Raw genomic sequence first — 21,665 nt, 5'->3', positions numbered from 1 at the left:
CAGGTTACATTTAAGCAAAGGTATTTAGAAACTAAAATACAAAAACAATTTTCATACATACACAGCACATAGCACTCTATTTTCAGCAGAAAATTTGTTTCATTTTGTTTAGCTATAGAAACATATATCGTGAAATGTATCTGATACATGACCACCTTACAAGTGTGTTTGTCTGCAGACACACAAGCTCCCTTTGTAATTTCCAAGCATTTATTGAAGAAGTTATATGAAAATAAAATAAACAACAAATCATTAGCCTACTTTTAAAAACACTGGTTAAGATTTCACCTGATGAGATGCTGTAGGCTTATTCAGGAATCCTGCAATCCTGCGATTTCCATTAAAACCCAAAGAAAATATTTGTAATGGATTTGATTGCACTTTTATACAAGACTCATACTGCTACTGACTCCTACTGTAAAAGGGTTGTTAATCATACTGAAACCTGCAAGAATCAACATCGAGCACAATGATGCTTTGAGTCTCTTAAAAGGGGGAATTCACCCAAAAATGAAAGTTCATTTCAAATCTACTCACCCTCATGCCCGATGGAAGGTCAGGTGAAGTTTTACACTCCACAAAACACAGCCAGTGTTTTACAGGAAAAAGGCATTGCAGTCATCTTTTTATTTTGTTTTTTTATTTATTTTATTTCTTTGTATCTATTTTACTTGTTTAATGTATGTTTAATTTATTTTATTTCCTTTTATTTGTGGTTTTATTGATTTTATTTTTTTGTATTTTTTAAAAAAAAATCAATTTCTTTGTATTATTTTATTTTGACATTATGCATCCTGCATCTTGCATTATCCATCCTCTGGTTTTAATCTTATATATCTACCCTAATTTCTCCTCACTTGTGTTCAGTAGGATTGTTTGGTTTTCCATTGTTGTATTGCCATCTATGTATCCTAGTTCTGCTTTGCTTTGTTTGTAAACTCTGATTTTAAAGGTACTACATAAATGAAGTTATTATTATTATTATTATTATTATTATTATTGTTGTTGTTTTGTTGTTGTTGTTGTTGTTGTTGTTATTGTTATTATTGTTAGTAGTAGTAGTAGTAGTAGTATTATCTCCCAAGCAATTGAAGCTTATGGTGACCAGGGTTTAAACGTAAAAAAGTAAATAAATAATGCCTCTATACTGTTTGTCCGGGGTAATCCAGGAGAAGCCCCAATATGCAAAGTTATTTTGAAACATCACTGACACCATGTTTTTAGCCATATTTTGTACAATAGTCTGCAGTTCCTCATGTTGGATATGACTAATAATGGGAAAAAACATGGCTGAAAACACTGTGTCAGTGACATTTTTCAAAACAACTTTGCATGTTGGGGCTTCAGGACACTCGGACTTCTTTGGACAAGCAGTTTAAAGGCATTACATGATTTTATCATGCATTTTTTTGACATTTGAATCACCATACGCTTCAGTTGTTTAGGAGATGAGTGTAACGCCTTTTCCTGTGAAACTCTGGCTATGTTTTGTGGATTGTAAAAACTTGATTGTAAAAACCTGATCTTCCATCGGCATGAGGGTGAGTAGATAATGTCTGTATTTTCATTTTTGGGTGAACTCCCCCTTTAATCTTAATGTTTAATTCAATAGTCTATCAGGCCTCTCCTCAATTAAGCTATGTGCACGTGCTCATGTAGCTCACGGCAACTGGTTTGCATATAATTGTGCAAATCGAAGAGAGCTGAAGTAACCAAGTGGCTTCACTCCCAGAGCTACACATTACCACGGAATTTTCAGAGTAGTAGAAGAGGTTGTGCCTGCAGTGCACTTTATTGCAAGTCTTTTTCATACCTCTGCCATTTACACCCCTAAAGTGCATCTCCATGCCCCAAATGTAGGCCTATTGTGCATTCATACACCATTTTAACCTTTCAGAAATTCTTGTGTGTGCTGTTCATGTGACCACTGAAACTAGTGGAACCACACAGACAGTGTGGAGGAAAAAATGCACACTCATATGCAGAAACAAACAACCTCCTCTTAAAATAATTAATAACAAACAATAATAAAGTTGGTTTGTCTAAAGATTTGAATCTATTGTTATGTCTCTGCACTGGTGATAGCTGTGGCCAGAGGCATAACAATAGATTAATATCTGATTAGATTTTGAAGATCAAAGGTCAAGGTCACTGTGACCTTCTCTGTAAGAGCAAACACCAATGAGGTAAACAATATTCTTGCTCAGATGTTCTGCATCACAGATAATCTATATAATCCTAATTTTAAAAAAAGAAAGAAAAAGAAGGAAAAAACTTTGCATTGCATGTGGCAATTTTGTAAATGCACGGCTTTGTTAGGTGGCATTTATGACACATTATGGCTCAACAAGTTGTATAAAGTTCATTTATAACATTTTCGCTCAGCTGACAATTTGTATTGCTACAAAAGTGGCTCTCCTTTAACCTGCATCGATCTCCATGGTAATTTATTTGGTAAACTTAACCTGGTCGGGAGCAGGTTATGTTCTGAATTTCAGCTTGAAATCAGCTGAAAAGCGTCTTTCACAGCTTCTCTGTCGAGCGTCAAACAATAATCAGTGTCAGTATCTGAGCCATACAAATTGTTAACTGAGAGAAAATGTTACAAATACACTTTATACAACTTTATAAAGTGTATTGATTATTGTGTCACATAATAATCAATACACTTTATACTTACTTTTTTGTATTTCAGCATACAGGAAACCATGGCTTTAGAGTTAACATACCTCGCTAAGGCACCAATCTCACTTCGCGGTACACCCCTTTGGATGATGGAATATATTTATTTTGATTTCAGGGTGAACTGTCCCTTTAAATGTCTACTATTTAACTTCCAGGAACTAGTAGTGCCCTGAGCAGCTTCAGGCTTGTGTGAATGAGTATCTGAAACCTCCCTGCCTCTCTGCTTCAGCCTGTTAAGGCGTTTGCTATCACCAGTTCCACCAGTGACTGCAGCATGAAGAATGAGTCTATGTTTGCTTTGTTCGATATTCCTCCCTCCCCTTCAACCTGTGCCAAGAGGGCAGCGTTAATAAGTGCTATATTAAAGAGCCTTTGTGCTTGACCTGCTCAGTTCAGTTTGTGTCTAAGCCATCTGTGTTTGAGCACTCAGCAGAGTGTCTGCCACATTCAGGGGTCTTTCTGGGGCTTCTTCTGATTGAAGGTGGTCCAACCTAACATCTGAAACAGCAACATGAATTGGGCCTTTCTCGAGGGCCTCCTCAGCGGGGTGAACAAATACTCCACTGCGTTTGGTCGCATCTGGCTGGCTATTGTTTTCATCTTCAGGCTCTTGGTCTTCCTGGTGGCCTGTGAGAAGGTGTGGGGTGACGAGCAAAAGGACTTTGATTGCAACACCCGGCAGCCCGGTTGTCACAACGTCTGCTATGACCACTTCTTCCCCATCTCTTACACCCGACTCTGGGCTCTCCAGCTGATCTTTGTCACTTGTCCGTCCTTTCTTGTGACGCTCCATGTGTCCTACCGAGAAGAACGCGAGCGTAAGCACCGACTGAAGCACGGAGAGAACTGCGCCCCTTTGTATAGTCAAACGGGGAAGAAGCGAGGGGGTCTGTGGTGGACCTACTTCCTCAGCCTGCTGTTTAAGGTGATGGTGGATGGGGTGTTCATCTTCCTGCTGTTCTACATCTATGAGGCCACGTTCTTCCCACCGGTGGTGAAATGCGCCATAGACCCATGCCCCAATGTGGTCGACTGCTACATCGCCAGGTAAGTGTACCTCCAAGGTTCTGAAGATCCTTGACTCTTATTGGCTGAACTTGGCCTCTGACTTCCACTTTTCTCTAAAGAAATCACAATGGCACACTATCTGTCTTGTCTCTCTGTCCCTCAGGCCCACAGAAAAGAAAATATTCACCATCTTCATGGTGGTGACCAGCTTCGTGTGCATCCTCCTCACTTTTTGTGAGATTCTCTACCTGTGTGGAAAGAGGTTCTGGGAGTGCTGCGGAGGTGGACCACGCTCCATGAGAGAAAACTCCTTCATGCTGACCAGAACTCCTCTGACTGGGAAGGAGAACTCAGCATTCCCAGAGAAGGCTAAGATGGTTGACAACGGAGAAGCTGGCAAAGAGAGTTCAGCGCCAGCGTACAGCATAGCAGTCTCCTGAGAGACATGCCATGCCAATTAGTTTGACTTGACAGAATATGTTTGGTCGCTTTTGTACTGTTAGTCAGAGTTATCTGCAAAATACCTGTGGTTTTAAAGGAAATGTTGTTTACAAAGGTCATGTCTGTTTTTTTTTTTTACATCAAAATGATGAAATGTTTTTGTCCCTTAATACTGTTGCCTTTTTAAAGGTTTGTGATCTAAAATAACTAATAGCCTACTCTAAAGATGATTTTATTTTATTATTTATATGATTATTTGTTACATGAGATTATGTTGTTTGTGTGTCGACATAATAAAATGGCTTTATCCATTCTGACATCTGAGAGCCGCAGTGACTGCACAAAAACTTGCATATACTTCTGTATAATGTCATGAATGAAAACAAAAATTGATGATAATATTTTCTTAAATAAATGACCATCCTGTGAAATTTGCTGTATCACATTTCTCTTTTATTCATATCCGAAATGTTTTAGAATTCTTACATATTAAATCGATTACCTGTGTATCCTTTAGGTCAGTTTTTTTCAATAATGGCTTTGTCAAATGTGTTTGGCAAAGACATCTCAAATTAACCTACAACCTGCAAGTCAAACGCAAATGGGTACCAATAAAGATCTAGATGGTGAACTACATCATGTTCAAAAGAAATCAGAAAAACCGCAGAGTGACATTCCAAAACCTCCTGGGTACGACCTGATCTACACATGGTTAATGATAGGAGTAACAATATTGATAATGGTTGATAAAATCACCACTCCTACAAGTCCCACGCTGATGACAATTAACCACATCCTACATTCCTTGAGAGCAGTAGACCGAGAGTAGATTTGTAAAGGACACTATCATGAAACTGAGTGGACTAATAAGGCAGTGGCTGTCGCACATTCTTGCCTGGGATAATTAACAAGCAAACACTTGTTATATCTGCTTTTGCAATGTTGGCGCTCCGTATCTCGGGTGTATTTCAGCGTCAGCGCTTGCACAAACAATGTGAGGAGTTGGTCCTTGTTTAATCCTGATTAATCAAAACCTACAAAGGGGCATATCTCCACCAGTTGCCTAATGCAGCTGATACCACGTCACATGTTAAGAAACGCAGTGATCAGAGTGGACAAACACACCTAAATGGGGTGCAGTAAGGAGTACTTGTTATTCATTATGCTGTATCAACATTATTAGTGTGCACAAAGTCACAATCAAACAAATTCCTTGTTTGGTTAATCTGCTGATTTGTGTTTTGCTGTTTTCTAAGACATTGCAATTCAGAATAAGGGTACCCGTTCGTGCCTTTTCGGAGTTCTTGGGCTCTTGAGGGTCAGCTCTAAGATTAACCACACTGACAGAAAGTAGTGGGAGATTTAAAAGTAAATTCTGGGTGGATGCCAAAAGAGGCCACACCTCCTGATTATGGCCAAGAGTGGATTCTTGTTGCAAGTCAAAATCAGAGACCCACGGAAGGAGAGAGGTTGCCTGCTGAGCGCATTCCCATTCCGAGACAGCAGACATGATGGTCTGAGTGGAAGACTTGTTTTCTTATGGTAAGCTAAAAAAAATAGTCATGATTTAATGTTTTGGGTCAGTCATATTCAGTTTGCATATCTAAGAACATTAAATTTGAGGGCAGAACCAAATTTAAAAGGTAAGATGAAAGAACATTTAACTACCTTTGAGTTTTGGCTCAAACTTTCTTCAAGGTTGAAGCCGAGTCTTTGTGGTGGAAGGTTTTATGTGTTCAACAAGTGTTTCATCAATTATTAACAGCATCTTTCTTCAAAGTGCCAAACTTTGTAAGTAAGGCTTTTAACTGTGAGATTTAGGAGAGGAGATTGAGGTTCCATAGCTGTCAAAGAAATGGTTTCATCAGGCAAGAGAACAGTGAAATGCACTGAAATATTTGGAGCAGATTACAGAATATTTATCTAAATGAAAGCTGATCTTGTTTATTTTTTGCATTCTAAAACCTTCTGTGGATAACTGCTTAACTTCTGTCTCTTTGTTGTGTTCTAGTCCCCCAGTTTTTAAAATCTACCTCCAGCAACATTGAAAGGCAGACCTCTAAAGAGTCACAGCTCAAAAGAAGCCGATCTTTGCCGAAGTCATGGATTGGAAATTCCTCCAGGATCTTCTAAGTGGAGTCAACAAGTACTCCACTGCCTTCGGACGGATATGGCTATCAGTAGTCTTCGTCTTCCGCGTGTTGGTTTTTGTGGTAGCTGCTGAGCGGGTCTGGAGTGATGACCAGGGACACTTTGACTGCAACACCCGCCAGCCCGGTTGCACTAACATCTGCTATGATCACTACTTCCCCATCTCCCACATCCGCCTCTGGGCTCTCCAGCTCATCTTTGTCACCTGCCCCTCCTTCATGGTGGTGCTTCACGTGGCCTACCGGCAAGAGCGGGAACGCAAGTACCGAGCTAAGCATGGTGAGCACACTCAGCTGTATGACAACCCGGGCCAAAAGCATGGTGGTCTGTGGTGGACATACCTGATGAGCCTCTTCATCAAGACCTTCTTTGAGATCATTTTTCTCTATGTGCTGCACTACATCTACGACAGCTTCAAGTTGCCCAGGAAGGTCCAATGTGATGTCAGTCCCTGTCCTAATATGGTGGACTGCTACATATCCAGACCCACTGAGAAGACCGTTTTCACCTACTTCATGGTGGGAGCATCTGTCTCGTGTGTGATTCTCAACCTCTGTGAGATTTTCTATCTGATTGCTGCCAGGATGGTGAATCTCAAACAACGAGGCAGCGTCCAGACCTCATGTAGAAAGGTCCACCCCTAACATGGACTATGATGGCTGCGAGTCATCTCCTACATTACAGCTAGACACCCAAAATAGGAAATCAATATTTGTTTTTATGCTTCTAATTCACTCTCAGAGTGTTCCTCTTTATTTAATTGAAAAAACAATTTTAGGTAGGATTTTATACGTAATATAAGTATATTGTATTTTGACACAAACAATCCTATGCTATGTAATGATATTAGATCTTCTTCCCCCACAAGTATTATTCATTTTTCATCATCAAAAGAAAGCGAGATGATTTTATTTGCTGTATATCATGAAGTAATCGATAAATATTGAATGACAAACCAAACAACTGCTCATATTTGTGACCATTTTCATCATGGCAATAACCAAAACTGACATAATTTGTTCTTGTATAGCCTAAAAAGACTGTCAAAGAACTGAAAATTAAATTTCTTTTTTTTTTAAACTAAATAATAAAACCACAACAAATACATGAACGTTCATGGGTAAGACTTGCTTTCTTCTACTTTAATGGCGTAATTGTTCCACTTGGTGGCACCAAAGACACACTGCACTGTCATGTGAAGGATGGTAAGCCTTCACAAAACATGGCAATGATTCCTCCCAGAGTTCAACTCTTTTGTGATGATGCAGTATTTGTACTGGATTTTGTCTGCGTTCTACAATATAGTACTTGCTACTTGTAAACTACAATTTCTTTAGTAGTCTTTAGTAACTTCACCGAGTCATGGGATCTTAAAAAAGCACAGCTGTATGTCATGTTTTTCCAGGCTTTGATCTAGCAGGTTAAGTGTTACATTTAGCAAAAATACCACCTGTTAAAAAAAAAAGAACTTTCAGAAATAAAGTTACCACAAGTGACTACAATTTAATGTAGGCGATAAGGCAAAACCATCTTTTTTTGACGATTACAAAAAACAAAACAAAACAAAACAAAACAAAAACACATCAAGAACAAACAAAAGCAAAAGAAAATAGACAAAAACAGGAAGGCGCTTTCTAACAGGTGCATTATCAAAGTTGCCAAAATTCAACATGCAGCAGGTAATTAGAAACGTTGTTTCAAAATAAAAGCATGAAATCCATTCTCACAGGTGGATTAACAGTCGAAATGTAAGGCTTGTAAGTAAGGGTTATTTTGGGAGATAAAAAAGGTAGTTTAGGTATTAATGTAAAACAGATTATTGCTCTGACATAATCTCAATTTTTGTATTTTCTTTATTTGCTTGAGTAATTGCACGATTAACTTAGTTCTCACTATTTTATTAACTTTCACCTACCGCTTGCTATTGAGAAATTACGATTACTGGTTTTACCAACTTTTTAAAAAGCCAGGTTGACAAGTAGCCTGCAGTACAGTGTTTGTCGAGTTAAATACACTTAGTGATACGATTTTAGATAAAAATGGGATTTTATTTTGAAAAAAGAAGAGCAGAAGTGTCAGTGTGTCCTCCTGTCTGACTGGAGTCAGGTGTTTAGTTTGGAGACACGAAGAGACACGCGGATAAACTCCACACACGAGACCCTGTCAGTGTAGACGAATGGTGACCTGACAGCGATGGCCGGTGCAGGTAATGAATGTGTCCAAGAGGTTTATCTACATGTATTTAAACTTCAGCCGTGTTTGTTTCAAAGTTTCGGTATGTTTGTTTGGGTGTGGTTTGGCACACCGGTGAGGTGATGATGTGTGATTATCTTTTGAGGAAAGCCTTGAATTCGCAATTTCAATCTAATATGTCTTTTGTGTTTTGTCTGAATCCCATGAAAAGTTTAACTCGGTTTCTATCAGGTTGGAAAATTTTCAGCAGCTCCTGTTTGTATGTATGTAGTATGTTAACTTAAATTATACATAAAACTGTCAAGTTAAGTAATTACTGCACATCTGATCAATTCAAACACACAACCTTTGGCTGAAAGATCCTAATTGTGTGTGAATTCTGATGTGAAATCCACAATGTCACCTCTGCTCTCCATGTGTTTTGTCTCAGCGAATGCAGGAAATGTGTGAGTGAGGATTCACCAAAATATTCAGTTGTGAAACTGTCTTATTATGTGAGGGTGATAGCAGCAGAGGCCAACTTAACATTTAGATGTCTCCCATGTGGCATACCTACACAAATACAAAGGTAGAACTCAATAAATCAAGTTTGGTGTTTTAGTTTGTAACTGACCTGATGACATTTGCTATGCTACATGTCTATATTAAGTGGGATTTGGGTTTAAGGATTGGAAATAATAAGTGTCTTGGGAAAGCACAATGTGGCCTGAGTTGCTATACATCAGCTGAGTTTAAGAAGGCTGCACTATCAGGGCCTGACCTAGCACATTTGGTGCCCATGGCGTGCTTCCCCTGGTGTCCCACCCCCACAAACCTCCAGAAAGGAGAAAAATACATATAAAAATATTTTACATCTATTGTATTTATGACACCCAAGAACAGTTGCTAATTAAAGATAATTAGAGCTTTAAAATGAAATATCAGAATATTTATCTATCTATCTATATTAGCGACAAAGTTAACATGTACAGCAACCCTAAGTTGAAGTATTTTTCTTATTTTACATAATGAACTAATGGTAAATACATTGAAAAGCACTGCTCTTATATTCTGGCTATCATGAGAGTATGTATAACATGATGTTTATTCCACGACAGAAGAGACTTGATTATCATTTAAATTAGGTGGAAAAAAACCAATATATATAGTTATCTGTGCAATTAATTATATATCGGTATATCAGATACAGGCAAAAAAAAAAAAATCCAATATCATGCATCCCTAACACAAAATTAAACAATTTAGTTAACAAACAATGATAAGAAATAACAACCAATAAAGTATACGTCATGTGCAAATTTGCAAATATTGTCGTTTTACTGTGTCCTGCAGGGCTTTTGCCTTTTAATTTTTTCATTTTCTCTCTAATGCTCTCCACATACACTGCGCTCCACCACACCCATCAATGCTCTAGCATGCTCTGACTCTGATGATCACTTACTTACTGATGGACACATTAACATAAACTGCACTCCCAGGACTACAGTTGGTAACCTTTCCCTTATGTCCAATTTTATTTTGGAGGTGGTGAGGGGCCCACCCAAAGGGGGTCGCCCCTGGCAGCTGCCTATGTCGCCCATAGGAAGATCTGCCACTGTGGCACAATTCTACATATTAATCTGTGTAATTCATAGCCTGCAGTTATGATTTATCAGAATTATTCTGTTCACTGCAGCTTTGGCTTTATTTTAAGTAAAATAAAATGTAGTTTCATTCATTAATCAACTCTGAGCTTGTTTGGAACAGGTCCAGTCTGACAGCCTGTACTGTAGTTATGTGTTTAGCAGCTAATCATTAATGCAAGTGACATCCCTGTTGTGGTTTTGACCTTCCTCTTGTGTGCCCGATCAATACAACATGGACAACATGGATGATGTAATTTGTCTGAAATCACAGCAACTCTGTATTTTGTACCATGGATCTCTACATTTCACTGCCCGGGGCATTAACTAGCTTCCCTTCCTCAGGACTGTGTTGTGCCAGCCTGGAGGATCCCAAGACCCTGATGAAGATGGGTTTGAGCATGGTCCTCATTGGTCATGTCAACTTCCTGTTGGGAGCGCTGGTGCATGGCGTGGTGCTCAGACACATCAACCTCCACAAGCAGGCCCGTGCGATGGAGTACGCCATCTCCAATGTGGTTGCTCTCACCTCTGGCCTTGTAGTGAGTACATACCTTTAAAAGATTTATACTGTTACATTATGGGGGATAATGGATGTATAACTTGTTTTCTGTATAATTTTCATTAGATTTAGAACAAAAAAAACAGACAAATGAACCATAAAGGAAAGGCAATTTTATTTCAGTACTCTCCTCTCAAACTTTTTAATGTCAAGTCGTGGGTTTTTCCATCAGGGCTATGGTTGCACCCTGCAGACCACAAGCTACAAATGCATCTGAAAGTGTACCTAGAATTGATCATGAAGCACTGTAGAGACTTTCTTAATACAAAAATCAATATTGCAACAAAGGGCTCTTTGGGCTTGTGCCTCATTGGATCCTTCTAGTCATTAGGGTTACTTGTAAAACCACTTTCCCATAAACAAAGAGCTGGAAAACTTTTTTTGTGTGTGTTTATAGGAAACAGAAATTTCCTTTTTAAAAAAGCAAAAAATGGTTGTTGTGAATCAGTCACAGATTTATCTGCTAATCTCAAATTAGACTCTTTGTAAGTCCCACCCCTCTAATGCAGACTGGCCAATCATAGCGCAGCATCTGCCAGCTCCAACAAGAGCACGGCTGTGCACCATTGACTCCAATCCAATTGTGGCAAATATCTGTCATTTTCATGCTATTTTTTCAGATTTCAAGCTAAAACTTGTCCCTGGGGTACATGTAATAATGATGCTTGTTACCTGGAGAGGTTGAAAGGAGATGTATGTTTCTTCCCCCTTCTAAAACCAAAATCAAACCCTAAACGATGTGGGGTTATCTAGCTACTGTGTTTACCACAAAATTAGAGTGTACGTGTGGCGGTAGGTGACACCAGGGGGCAAACCTGACAACAACAATAGCAAACTTGTATTTTTTTTTCTTTTAAATGCCTCTGTGTCCCCGTGTATCATTCTGTGCACCCTCACTGAATTCTGAAATTTTTGTCTGCCCGAGAAGTACATTGGCACATACTGGTGACAATGATCGGGTTTAAAACTGGTTCCCTTCATTTTCATTGTCTTCTGTCTCAGTCACCCCGTTTTCACTGCTGAGTCAGTTTGACAAACTCCGACAGCATGACTGACCATGACGAATTGATGGCGCTTAGCGAATGGTCAGTTGTTAAGTAGATATGGGGCCATTTTAGTATTGAGTTTTTTCCCTAGGCTTTGCAAAAACAACTTTCAAAGCAAACAAAGACTCTCAAAGACATATTTGAAATGCTTGTAGTCATAGCACAGTTTTAGTGTTGACAGGAATCATGTTTTTACTTTTGCAGTGTAGCTAGCTTAAATATGTTTGAGACAGCATGAGAGAAATGTGGTTACAATGGAGCAGTAGGTATATTCTTTAAGTCTCATCTCATCAGACCTTTAAATTTAATCTAAATTCCCTGTAAGTGTTGTACACCTGTGTACAGGAGGTTAATATTGTATTGTTATGCACTTTATTCTTATCCCTGTTTCTTGGCTCCTAGTTCAATTGCCTATTTGTAGCTATCCAATGAATGCTGCAATTTTTTGTGTGTGCATATTTGTTTTGGAATTTAAAAAGATGCTCTTAATTAATTGCCCCTTGTGGGATTAATAAAGTTGTTTGAATTGAATCTGTCTTCTCTCTGCAGGGAATTGTCGTTGGTATTCTGGCTATTGTCCTGTCTAAAAACAAGAAGAGTCGAGGCATGGTTAGTATCACTCATGTTTCTCCTATAAACAGTGCTGCTGTCAGTCTGTTTTCACTGTCTCTCTTCCACTCTTTTCATTGAACCCTCCTACATCGTCAGATCAGTATTGTCAAGGCGCTCTCCGCTAAGTTTGATCTGTCTGCCTGCACTGTACGTCTATTTCTTTTCTCTTTGATATTTTCATTTTTATTCTCAGCTTTTGTCTCAGTCTATCTAGTCAGTAGGACATTAAAAACCCCCTTTGAGCTCCCGCATGTTGCCTCAGGTGTCTGATCGCAGCCTGCAGAGCTGGAATAGTTTCTGTGTTTTTTCCTCTCTCCCTCCGGTCGTGCAGCGCGCCTTCTCCTCTCTGTTTACTCAATCAGCTGTCAGGCCGCTCAGACGGGACTGACGAGGCAGCGAGCTGAACAGAATGAGTAAGCCCAGGCGGACCTGCAGCGATAAACCACTCCCCATTCTCTTTGTTAGTGAGAGCAACCGTGAACTGGGCAAAGCAGCAGTTAAACTCCTCATCCGTCTTGTTATCTTCTTCAACAATCCAGGCATCGCACTGCACGAATAACAAGTAATCTTAACACTCCCTTTATTCATATGAACACAGCCCTTTGTCACATGTGCTGGCTACTACAGCTTCTAATCTTTCTCCTTGCATAATTTCTCTGTGTTCTTATCAAGTTTCGACGCAATGGCTCAGTCATCTTCATATTTTAAATGTCCACAGACATTCTGTACCTGTGTCTCACCTTCTGTAAATGTATTAAAGGATAGGTCGACTGTTTTTCTAACCACAGACTGTTTTATTATTTAATTATTGCTCATAGCTGATAGCTGTATTTTCTTATGTTGCAGCTTTTTACTGGGAGTTCGATATAGCCACTAAATGAACCAAAACCAACAATGGGCCTCATGCAAGAGTCAATATACAAGCAAATTATTGTTGCTCATATCCAAGATTTGTTCTTATTTTGTTAGTACCCACTGATTTTCAGGATTCACCAATGTTATCTTATTTTCTCTCAAGTGAGAGAAAATTTTACGAGTGGTCGAGAGCACTCTTACAAGATAAGAGAAAAAAATCTCGTTTTCACAGACCACAGATTGTTGTCCAACACAAGGAAAAATAAGTTTTATATTCGAGGAACATTTAAAACCATTTCAGTCACTGCTCATGAACTGTGGTCAAACTGTGAAACTAGTCAATGCTGATCAAATACAAATCAAGATTCTGTCACTACAGTGCCTTTTTCTCGTCTGAAACTTAAAAAAAAAAAATGTTTTACTGTTTAGCTGTAAAATGAGAACGTTTGTGACCTGGTCACTTTGTTGGAAGTTGTCAGTCAATGTACCAGGCACTGCCCGCCACACAGACCAACTTTCTCGTTTAACAGCTAAACAGTACACTAATATTAGAGCTCTGATCGGGCCTGATCGTACATGAATTTCTGTCTGAGCCCGACCCAACCCCGACCCATGGCATCAGTTTTTGGCCCAGTTAAAACCCTAATTTGTGCAGTGAAAATAGGCCTATAGTGCCATGGGTCTTTATATATATATTATATATATATATATATATATATGTATATATATATATATATATATATATATATATATATATATATATATATATATATATATATATTATATATATATATATATATTTTTTTTTTTTTTTTTTTTTATATCAAAACATGTTTTACAAGCTAGAAGGCTGAAGTGTTTCCCTGTACCACTTCACCTTCCTCTCTTCCGTCTGTTATTCTGTCATCTCATGCATGACAGGTTCGGCAAAGCAGGCAGTGCCCCTCACAGTGTGTCTAGTAGGCACAGCGATGGCGATGCAACACGTAGACGATGATCATCTCCCTCCACTGCTTGTTATTTACATCTCTTCCATTGCTGGGGAGGGAGAAGCAGAAACTGCCAAAGAATTCACCTTGCCGCCCTCCTTTCTCTTTCTCTCATTTTCTGTCCCTCTCTCACCTGCGCTCTGTCTCTCCCCTGGTTCTCATCATGCTCGTCACTGAATCAAGAGGGAAAGAGAGGGTGGAGAGAGCTCCACCCTCTCTTTCCCTCTTGCTTCAGTCCATTAAAACTCCCACCAAAGTGCCATTTAAGCATGGGACAGTTCACAACTGTTTATTCAAGCCTGAGGGGATAGTGAGAAATTGCAGGCTGGCGCAATCGGGTTTGGGCTGAGAGTCAAAGCTCTAAGTAAAATATGTGTCTTCATAAGTCTTGTTTTGTGCGACAGAAAGGCCCAAACGCAGAGATGTTCACTTACATACTCAATATAATGGAGAGAAGCAGCAAATCCTGCATTTTTAAGACGCTAAAACCTAAGAATGTTTGGCATTTGCACTAGTTCTGCCTGAAAAATGACTGAGACACTCAATTATTGAAATGGTCATTTTCCTGATGAATGACGAATCAACTCGAGTCACGAACAACGTTTCCATTGCATTAGAACCTAATTTGATGAGATTGTTTCAGGTATTAGTTAAACTTAGGTGTTACCAGGGAGACTGAGTTTTGGCTTGTGAAAAACTTAAGAATTTGATTGCAAAAAATAAATGCAAATATTAGTAAATGTTCTTATTTTATTTTCTTTGGCAAGTGACCATGATATAAGCATGATAATGTTTGTCAAGGTGTCCAAAATCAGGAATTAATGGCCTTTCCAACGTCCTTTGTTATCCACTGATAATGGACACCTTGTTGGGCATTACCATTCACATTATTTGCCCTGTCTGTATGAATATTGTTTATTCTTTGCTGTCTTTTCATGTGTTTACTGTTGCCTTAGTTTTGCAACTGAACTCTTAATCCTAATCCTAATCTTCTCTGCCATCATAGTTCTGATCCCTGATTGTTCTTCTTTGCTCTCCCTGTGTTCCTCCCACAGACGTGGTCTCTCTTCATGGTCGGTCTGGCTGCGGCTCTCATGGCAGCGGCCTCAGCCATCGGACTCTTTGTGTCTGTAGTGAGGGCCATCATTCACGGCGGGCGGAGCCTCCTGACTCACTGCCGCTTCCCTGACGCCATTGGCTACTCCAGCATAACCAACGAGTGTCCTTTTGACCCCACACGCATCTATGTGAGTGTATTAGTGTGTGCGACAGACGCTGAGATCAAGGCGTGAACTGTGACCTTTTCTGCAGACGCTGGCTCTTTGAACAGCTGACCATTGTCATGGCTGCAGATACACAACAGAGCGGTGTGTGTGTGTGAGCGTGTGTGTGTGTGTGTGTATACAAGGTGTGGGAGAAGGAGGGAGTGTGAGGCTTTGGTGTCTGTCTTTTCTGTCACTCAGTCACATTGTGCAGCCAGTGGGCTGGTGGCAGAAATGCTGACCTGACCCTGTCGGTCCACTTCGGGCTCTGTCCTGTTTCAGTGTGCTGCAGATGGACTGTCAGGCCCGCTTAGCCTCATAGCTGCAGATGCACATCGGCACGACTTTGGCATTTTAGCATGGCTAGTAGTCTGCAGTTTGTCAGCTAGGTGACCTTTGTCTTAATCAGGATTTATACTGGATATAAGGAGTTAATGGCAGTCCCACTGTGAGTAAATACAGTTATAGCTCAGTGTCGGATTTCACCCATTAGAAGCACAAAAAGCATTAGACAGACGTTCAGCCTCCGACAGCAGTTGTGTTTACCTTCATTTATTCACTGTGTGACACAAAGTGTCAGCAGGAGGCTTTTGACCCAGCTCATTACTCAACAGGGGACTGATGTCAAGCAGTCATCGTGTTTACAGCACGTTCTGTCATCACAATAAGCTTGTAGCAGTCGCACAAATACAAAAGTGTATGAAGTAAAAAATGAGGTGTTAGATTTCCCTGTTGTGTGCTGCAGTTGACCACAGTTAACCTTAAAATTTAACTGAAAAGTCCTCAAGCTATTTCTGAAAAGCAATTATGCCCACCACCAGCACATTAGAAACCCACTACAGTGATGGTTATCTGACAAGATTTTTTGGGGGCTTTTATGCCTTTAATGGATAGAAAAGCTTTTAGTGTGAAAGGGTGAGGGAGAGAGGGGACAACATTTAGCAAAGGGTCAAGGCTGGAATCGAACCCGCAGCCCCTGCGGCAAGGGTACAACCTCTGTACATGGGGCACCTGCTCTAGCCACTGATCCACCAGGCACCCCAGCAAGAATGCTTTTCATTCATTATACACGAAGACGTTATTCACCTTATAAGTAGTGTGACGTGTCCCTTATCTTAACCTTAACCTCTCTTTTAACTTAACACTTCATAGCTATCTAAATGCTAACTTAGCATTCTCTTCAGGGCTTCTGCTTCCAGAACAAGGGGCGAAGGGGGCTGACACCTGTTTCATTTTGCCTGCATGAGCAGCACATGAAGGCTACCTTGCTGAACTGCTGTGGCCCGCATGCTTGTGGAGTTCACACAGACAGAGCTGCCTTCTGCTGTAACTGCTGAATTTTTATAATTAAAAGCTGATACGCAGCTAATTGATGGAGCCGTGCAAGCCACTGCATTGACAACAACATGGTAATATGTCACCATAGAAAGCCTTTTGTTAACATGTGAAAGCATTCTTAACAAAAATGGTGTCTTTTAGGGCTTTTATTTTGAAGCAAAATCAGAAGATGTTAAGTTAAATAAATACTTTTTTTATGTCTCTTTATCAGGATCGCTGTAACCATCTCTTTTGTGTTTTCCACAAAACTAAAAATGTATTGATTTTTTTTTTTTTAAATAGGAAATGTACACGTCATTACATGGTGTGATTGCATTCCTTATACAAGGTGTGGGCTGGGTCTGGATTGACTTCCTTTCAAGTCAGTCTGGACTTTGACTTTGCTGTAGATGCTCTCCGCAGCTGAGCAGCAACCAAGCTGTGCCTAAGCAGTGCCGCTCACATCGGCAGTTTGGCTCCTCTAACCTGTTAATACAGGCACCAAAATAACTAAGAGGTCCACAATGCTCATGTAGACAGTGTGGTCCATGTGTGATTGTGCACTGATGCTGGGCTTGTCATGAAGCTCGTTACTTGAGGTAACAACTTGTTTATTACACCCTGAGCCTTTTGTTTTGTAGTTTTGACAGCCATTCCCATCAATAATAAACCCATCAGTTTACTCGCTGAGTTCATTTCTGAGATTTCTGAAAATAGACAGACCCCCGGGTTAGCCAAACTCAAAGGAGAGGACTAAGGTCAACTGTATAATTTGTATTATTTTGGGTGTGCTCACTTTTTGTTTTACCTCCAAATAAAGTCAAAAAATGAGCTCCAGCTCTAAATCAGTACAGAAGTAACAAACTTTGCTTTGGTCCACTGAGACTGCAGACAAGGCTCTTCACTCCAAGTTGCCCATTAGCGAGGGACCTCCAATATGACTGCTGGAGGGCCCATTGCATCACCTGAAAGAGTTTTTTGGGCCTCTGGTTCTGATACTCTCTAGCTGCTTAGAGGCAGTAATGATGGTTATGCAAGCTTTATTTTCTTGCGCTTCCTGCATATTTCATCATGCATTCCAAAGAAAGCTCCAATCTTGGAGCTGTAAACGTTCATTCTCTTTGTAGTCTGCAAGTCAGCACGCCTAACAAATGGCAGCTCTTTTTCTTTGAATTCCCTCCGTGCACTTTTGCTTTGATACACACTGCTCTGCATATTTTATTCACAATGCTGACTCTCCTGTGCAAACTCAAACTCCCTGACTCGCTGCTGTGTTTTAGCTCCGCAGCCATTTGAGGAAAAATGAGGTTCCGTATCGCATCATTACCCACACTGTATTCCAGATTTTGTGAAGCTGCTCTTGCCTCAAATTGCGTTCTGTATGGTCCAGCTGGTGGCTGCCACTAACTCTACTCCTCCATCCCTCCCTAGAGTACCACTCTGATCCTCTGGGTGCCTCTGATCGTGACTTGTATCATCCAGATGGTGTTTTCCGCCCGCTGCTCTGCTGTGTGTGCTTCATTCCTGGGTCTACCTTGCTGCCCATACAGGAAAAGAACCAGAGACTTCGGCAGAGCGGTGAGATTTCCACTGAAACATACATTGTGCTGCTTTAAAGGGACAGTTCACCTCAAAATCAAAAATACATATTTTTCCTCTTTCCTGTAGCGTTCTTTATCAGTCTAGTCTGTTTTGATGTGAGTTTTAGTTGGTGTCTGAAATTATCAGCCATAGAGATGTCTGTCGTCCACCCAATATGTGGGAACTAGATGGCACTCTGCTTGTGGTGGTCAAAACGCCAAAAAAATACATTAGAAAAAGTCAACAACAATTTCTCTTTCCCAAAATTATGACCTTGTAACTCAACATAATCCACAGACCTTGTTGTGTAAAGTTTCATGTAGGAACTATTTTCTTTCTGTCCAGCTACACCTGACAACTGTATCACTGTGCAGAAGGAGGTGTGCATCTACGCAAAGACAAGAGGCTTATGCTTGCAACAATGCGAGATGTAAACATGAATGGCTGTATCCTTAGCACTACAACGTGATCACCACTGAGCTTGCAACCAAACTAACTAACTAACCAACAAGCTAGCTACCATATTACACCCACCACCATATCACCGTGCAGAAGGATGTGTGCATCTAATGCTAGCTCACCTAGCACCACTGAACTATCTACTGTTACAGCTTTCCCAAGGAGGATGCCATTAATGTTCACGTATCAATTTACATCTTTCCCTTTCACAAGCACTAGCCTCTTGTCCATGAGTAGATGCACATTTCCTTTGCACAGTGATTCAGTTGGCAGGTGTAGTTCGGTAGTAAGAAAATAGTTCCTACATGAAACTGCTCACAACAAGTTCTGTGGATTTTCTTAAGAAATTTGGTGCATTGGTCATTTCTGGAAAGAGACATTGCTATTGAGTTTTTCCAATGTATTTTTTGGCACTTGGAGCACAACAAGCTGAATGCCATCTAGCTCTATTACTTTGGAGAGAATGTATACATCTATATGGCTATCTCCAAAACTCTGCAACTCACACCAAAACTATATATAGACTGATAAAAAGCACTACAGGAAATTGAAAAAACATTTGATTTTGGGGTGAGCTCTTTCTTTCCAAAACAGAATTCTTCACATGGTGAGACTGTTTTTCATAGAGACGTATTTTAAAATGGATTTAAAAACAAATTTCTCTGTTTGCGTAGATCAATGTGGTGAGGCCAATAAAGGAAGCTTCGACCTCTACTTACATTGAACCTTCAACACGCTACTCTGAACCTCCAACACACCGCACAGAACTACCAAGAAGGTCCCACGAACCTCCAAGACGGAATACTGAACTTCCACGACAGCAGCGCAGACCCCCTCCCCCTTCTCAGCCTCCTCCCCGTCAGCATCAGAGTCTTCCTCCCTCGGAGAGGCGGCCTCGTCGCCAGCCGCACAGAGAAAGGTCAGACAGAGAAAGGCAAGAAACGAGGGGTGGCAGCCAGCAAAGGGCACCAGAGGAGCACCAACTGCTGGAGAGGGGTACAATGGAAAGGTCCAGCTTCTGGATTTAGGCACATTTGACATGCCAAAGCTTCTTGAAGACCAAATGTTGTGAGGGTACTTTATTGCTATAATACTCGGATTCAAACTTCATACTCGCAACCCATCAGTACTTCAAAATTATGAACTCTGAGCTGGAGATATTTTTTGTCAGTGCTGATGTATGAATTTTCTCATGCTTAGACTTTGCACAGTGTGCAGGATCCCAGTGACTGTGTCTGCTCTTGGATTTCTGTACTGATGAGGGTCAATTTATTCAGATGAGGCAAATTCTCTAATGTGAGAACATAGTGCCAATCGCTGCTTGTACAAGAAATCATTCAGAGTTAAAAGAATAGTTTAACATTTTAAGTAATGCTCTTTGTAACTTTGTTGCCGAGAGTTAGATGAGATCAATACCATTCTCATGTTTGTGCGTTAAGGACAGAACTGCAGTGAGGACATAGTTAACTTAGCTTAGCATAAAGACTGGAAGCAGCTGTCTCCAAACAACTTTAAAGCTCAGTTCTTAACATGTATGTCTTGTTTATTTAAACTGTAGAAAAAGATCTAAAGTCAACACATTTTTGTCCAAAGTTTATGATCTTTTCATTGTTTCTACATCATTTTATTTTTCATATAAAGTCAGGAGTTAGGCCTAATTAGCTTAGCTTAGTTTAGCATTTAACTAGAATCAGGGGGAAACAACCAACTAGCTCTCTCCAAATAACTCAATTGTTATCATGTTTGTCTATTTATTTTAACTGTATAAAAAGGTGTAAAGACAACCTGAAATCTTGTTTAACAGATAACCGATTATAATATGTACAAAAGATGTCAAGACAGTATTTTGGTTTTGTTTTTTCTCAGAGGTTTATAATCTTTACACTTTAGTTTTTGTAGAGATGGAAGTTAATTAGCGTAGCTTAGCTTAGGGTAATATGAAACTGGAATCAGGTAAGGAACCGCTAGCTTGTCTCTGTATAAAGTTATCAGCACTTCTAAAGCTTACCAATTAACAATATGATTGTCCTTTGATTAATTTGTGCACAAGTGGAAATGTAAATGAAAATGTTATAATGCTTTCATGGTGACAAGACTCCAGGAACCAAGAGCTGATAACAGCACGTTACTTCCTGTAAAACCACAACTTATCATTTTAGCATTTTGACTTTTGTACATTTTTTTCACTGGTACCAGTATTATTATTATTATTATTATTTATTATTATTATTATATATATTTTTTATTTTTATTTTTTTTTTTAAATGGCTTGGCTAGTTTTTTCCCTTGCTTTCATTTTATGCTAAGCTAAGCTAATATTCTCCTGGTCCTAGCTTCACATTTAGAGCACATAGAGTGGTATCTATCTTCTCATCTAACACTGGGTAAAACAGTGATAAAGTGCGTTTCCTAAAAATCTGGAACCGTTCTTTTAATTTTTGAATTTACACATGTAATAGAGGTAGTGGAAAATGTGTGGTTCTTAGCAATGAATACAATGTGTGTATTTGGGTGTGCCTCTGAGCTTTTATCTGTTTTTATGGCCTGATTGAATAATTGAAAATCGAGTGTGTGTGTGTGTGTGTGTGCATTCTGCTGTTAGGTCAAGAGACACTTGTTTCAAGAAAAACTAGATCTGCCAGTTTTTGTATTTATTAACTTTAGTCAACAAGCAAATAAAGTTTTTATTCAAAATTCTGCATCTAGGACGTGTGTTTGGGAACAGCTTGGTTTAAAATGCGGTAATGGCAGTAGCTCTAGTGGCCTGACAGGAATGACTGGTTACACTAACATGCAGACATCCTGACAGGTTGGTGCAAACACATTCACCCACGTCCTGTCAGGGGTATGTTAATGAGGACCTACAGTGTACCTGACAGGCT

At 39.8% G+C, this 21,665-nt stretch overlaps 3 protein-coding genes across 3 annotated transcripts; all 3 read left to right on the top strand.

Moving 5' to 3' along the window:
• Positions 1-3,196: 3,196 nt before the first annotated feature.
• LOC121957592 (gap junction beta-4 protein-like) lies at positions 3,197-4,133 on the top strand. Its single transcript, XM_042506243.1, has 2 exons — positions 3,197-3,732; positions 3,857-4,133. Exons 1-2 carry the CDS (start codon positions 3,197-3,199, stop codon positions 4,131-4,133), a joined length of 813 nt encoding a protein of 270 aa, XP_042362177.1.
• Positions 4,134-6,236: 2,103 nt separating this feature from the next.
• LOC121957936 (gap junction beta-3 protein-like) lies at positions 6,237-6,929 on the top strand. Its single transcript, XM_042506755.1, has one exon. It carries the CDS (start codon positions 6,237-6,239, stop codon positions 6,927-6,929), a length of 693 nt encoding a protein of 230 aa, XP_042362689.1.
• Positions 6,930-8,399: 1,470 nt separating this feature from the next.
• On the top strand, positions 8,400-20,995 carry tmem54b (transmembrane protein 54b). Its single transcript, XM_042506577.1, has 6 exons — positions 8,400-8,491; positions 10,446-10,642; positions 12,258-12,317; positions 15,220-15,411; positions 18,175-18,321; positions 19,458-20,995. Exons 1-6 carry the CDS (start codon positions 8,479-8,481, stop codon positions 19,809-19,811), a joined length of 963 nt encoding a protein of 320 aa, XP_042362511.1. The 5' UTR covers positions 8,400-8,478; the 3' UTR covers positions 19,812-20,995.
• The last annotated feature ends 670 nt before the right edge of the window (positions 20,996-21,665 follow it).

This window comes from Plectropomus leopardus, chromosome 18 (genome assembly GCF_008729295.1).
Source record: "Plectropomus leopardus isolate mb chromosome 18, YSFRI_Pleo_2.0, whole genome shotgun sequence".
Taxonomy (NCBI): domain Eukaryota; kingdom Metazoa; phylum Chordata; class Actinopteri; order Perciformes; family Serranidae; genus Plectropomus; species Plectropomus leopardus.
Note: the sequence above shows the minus strand (reverse complement) of the source record. Positions and strands in the feature narration are given on the sequence as shown.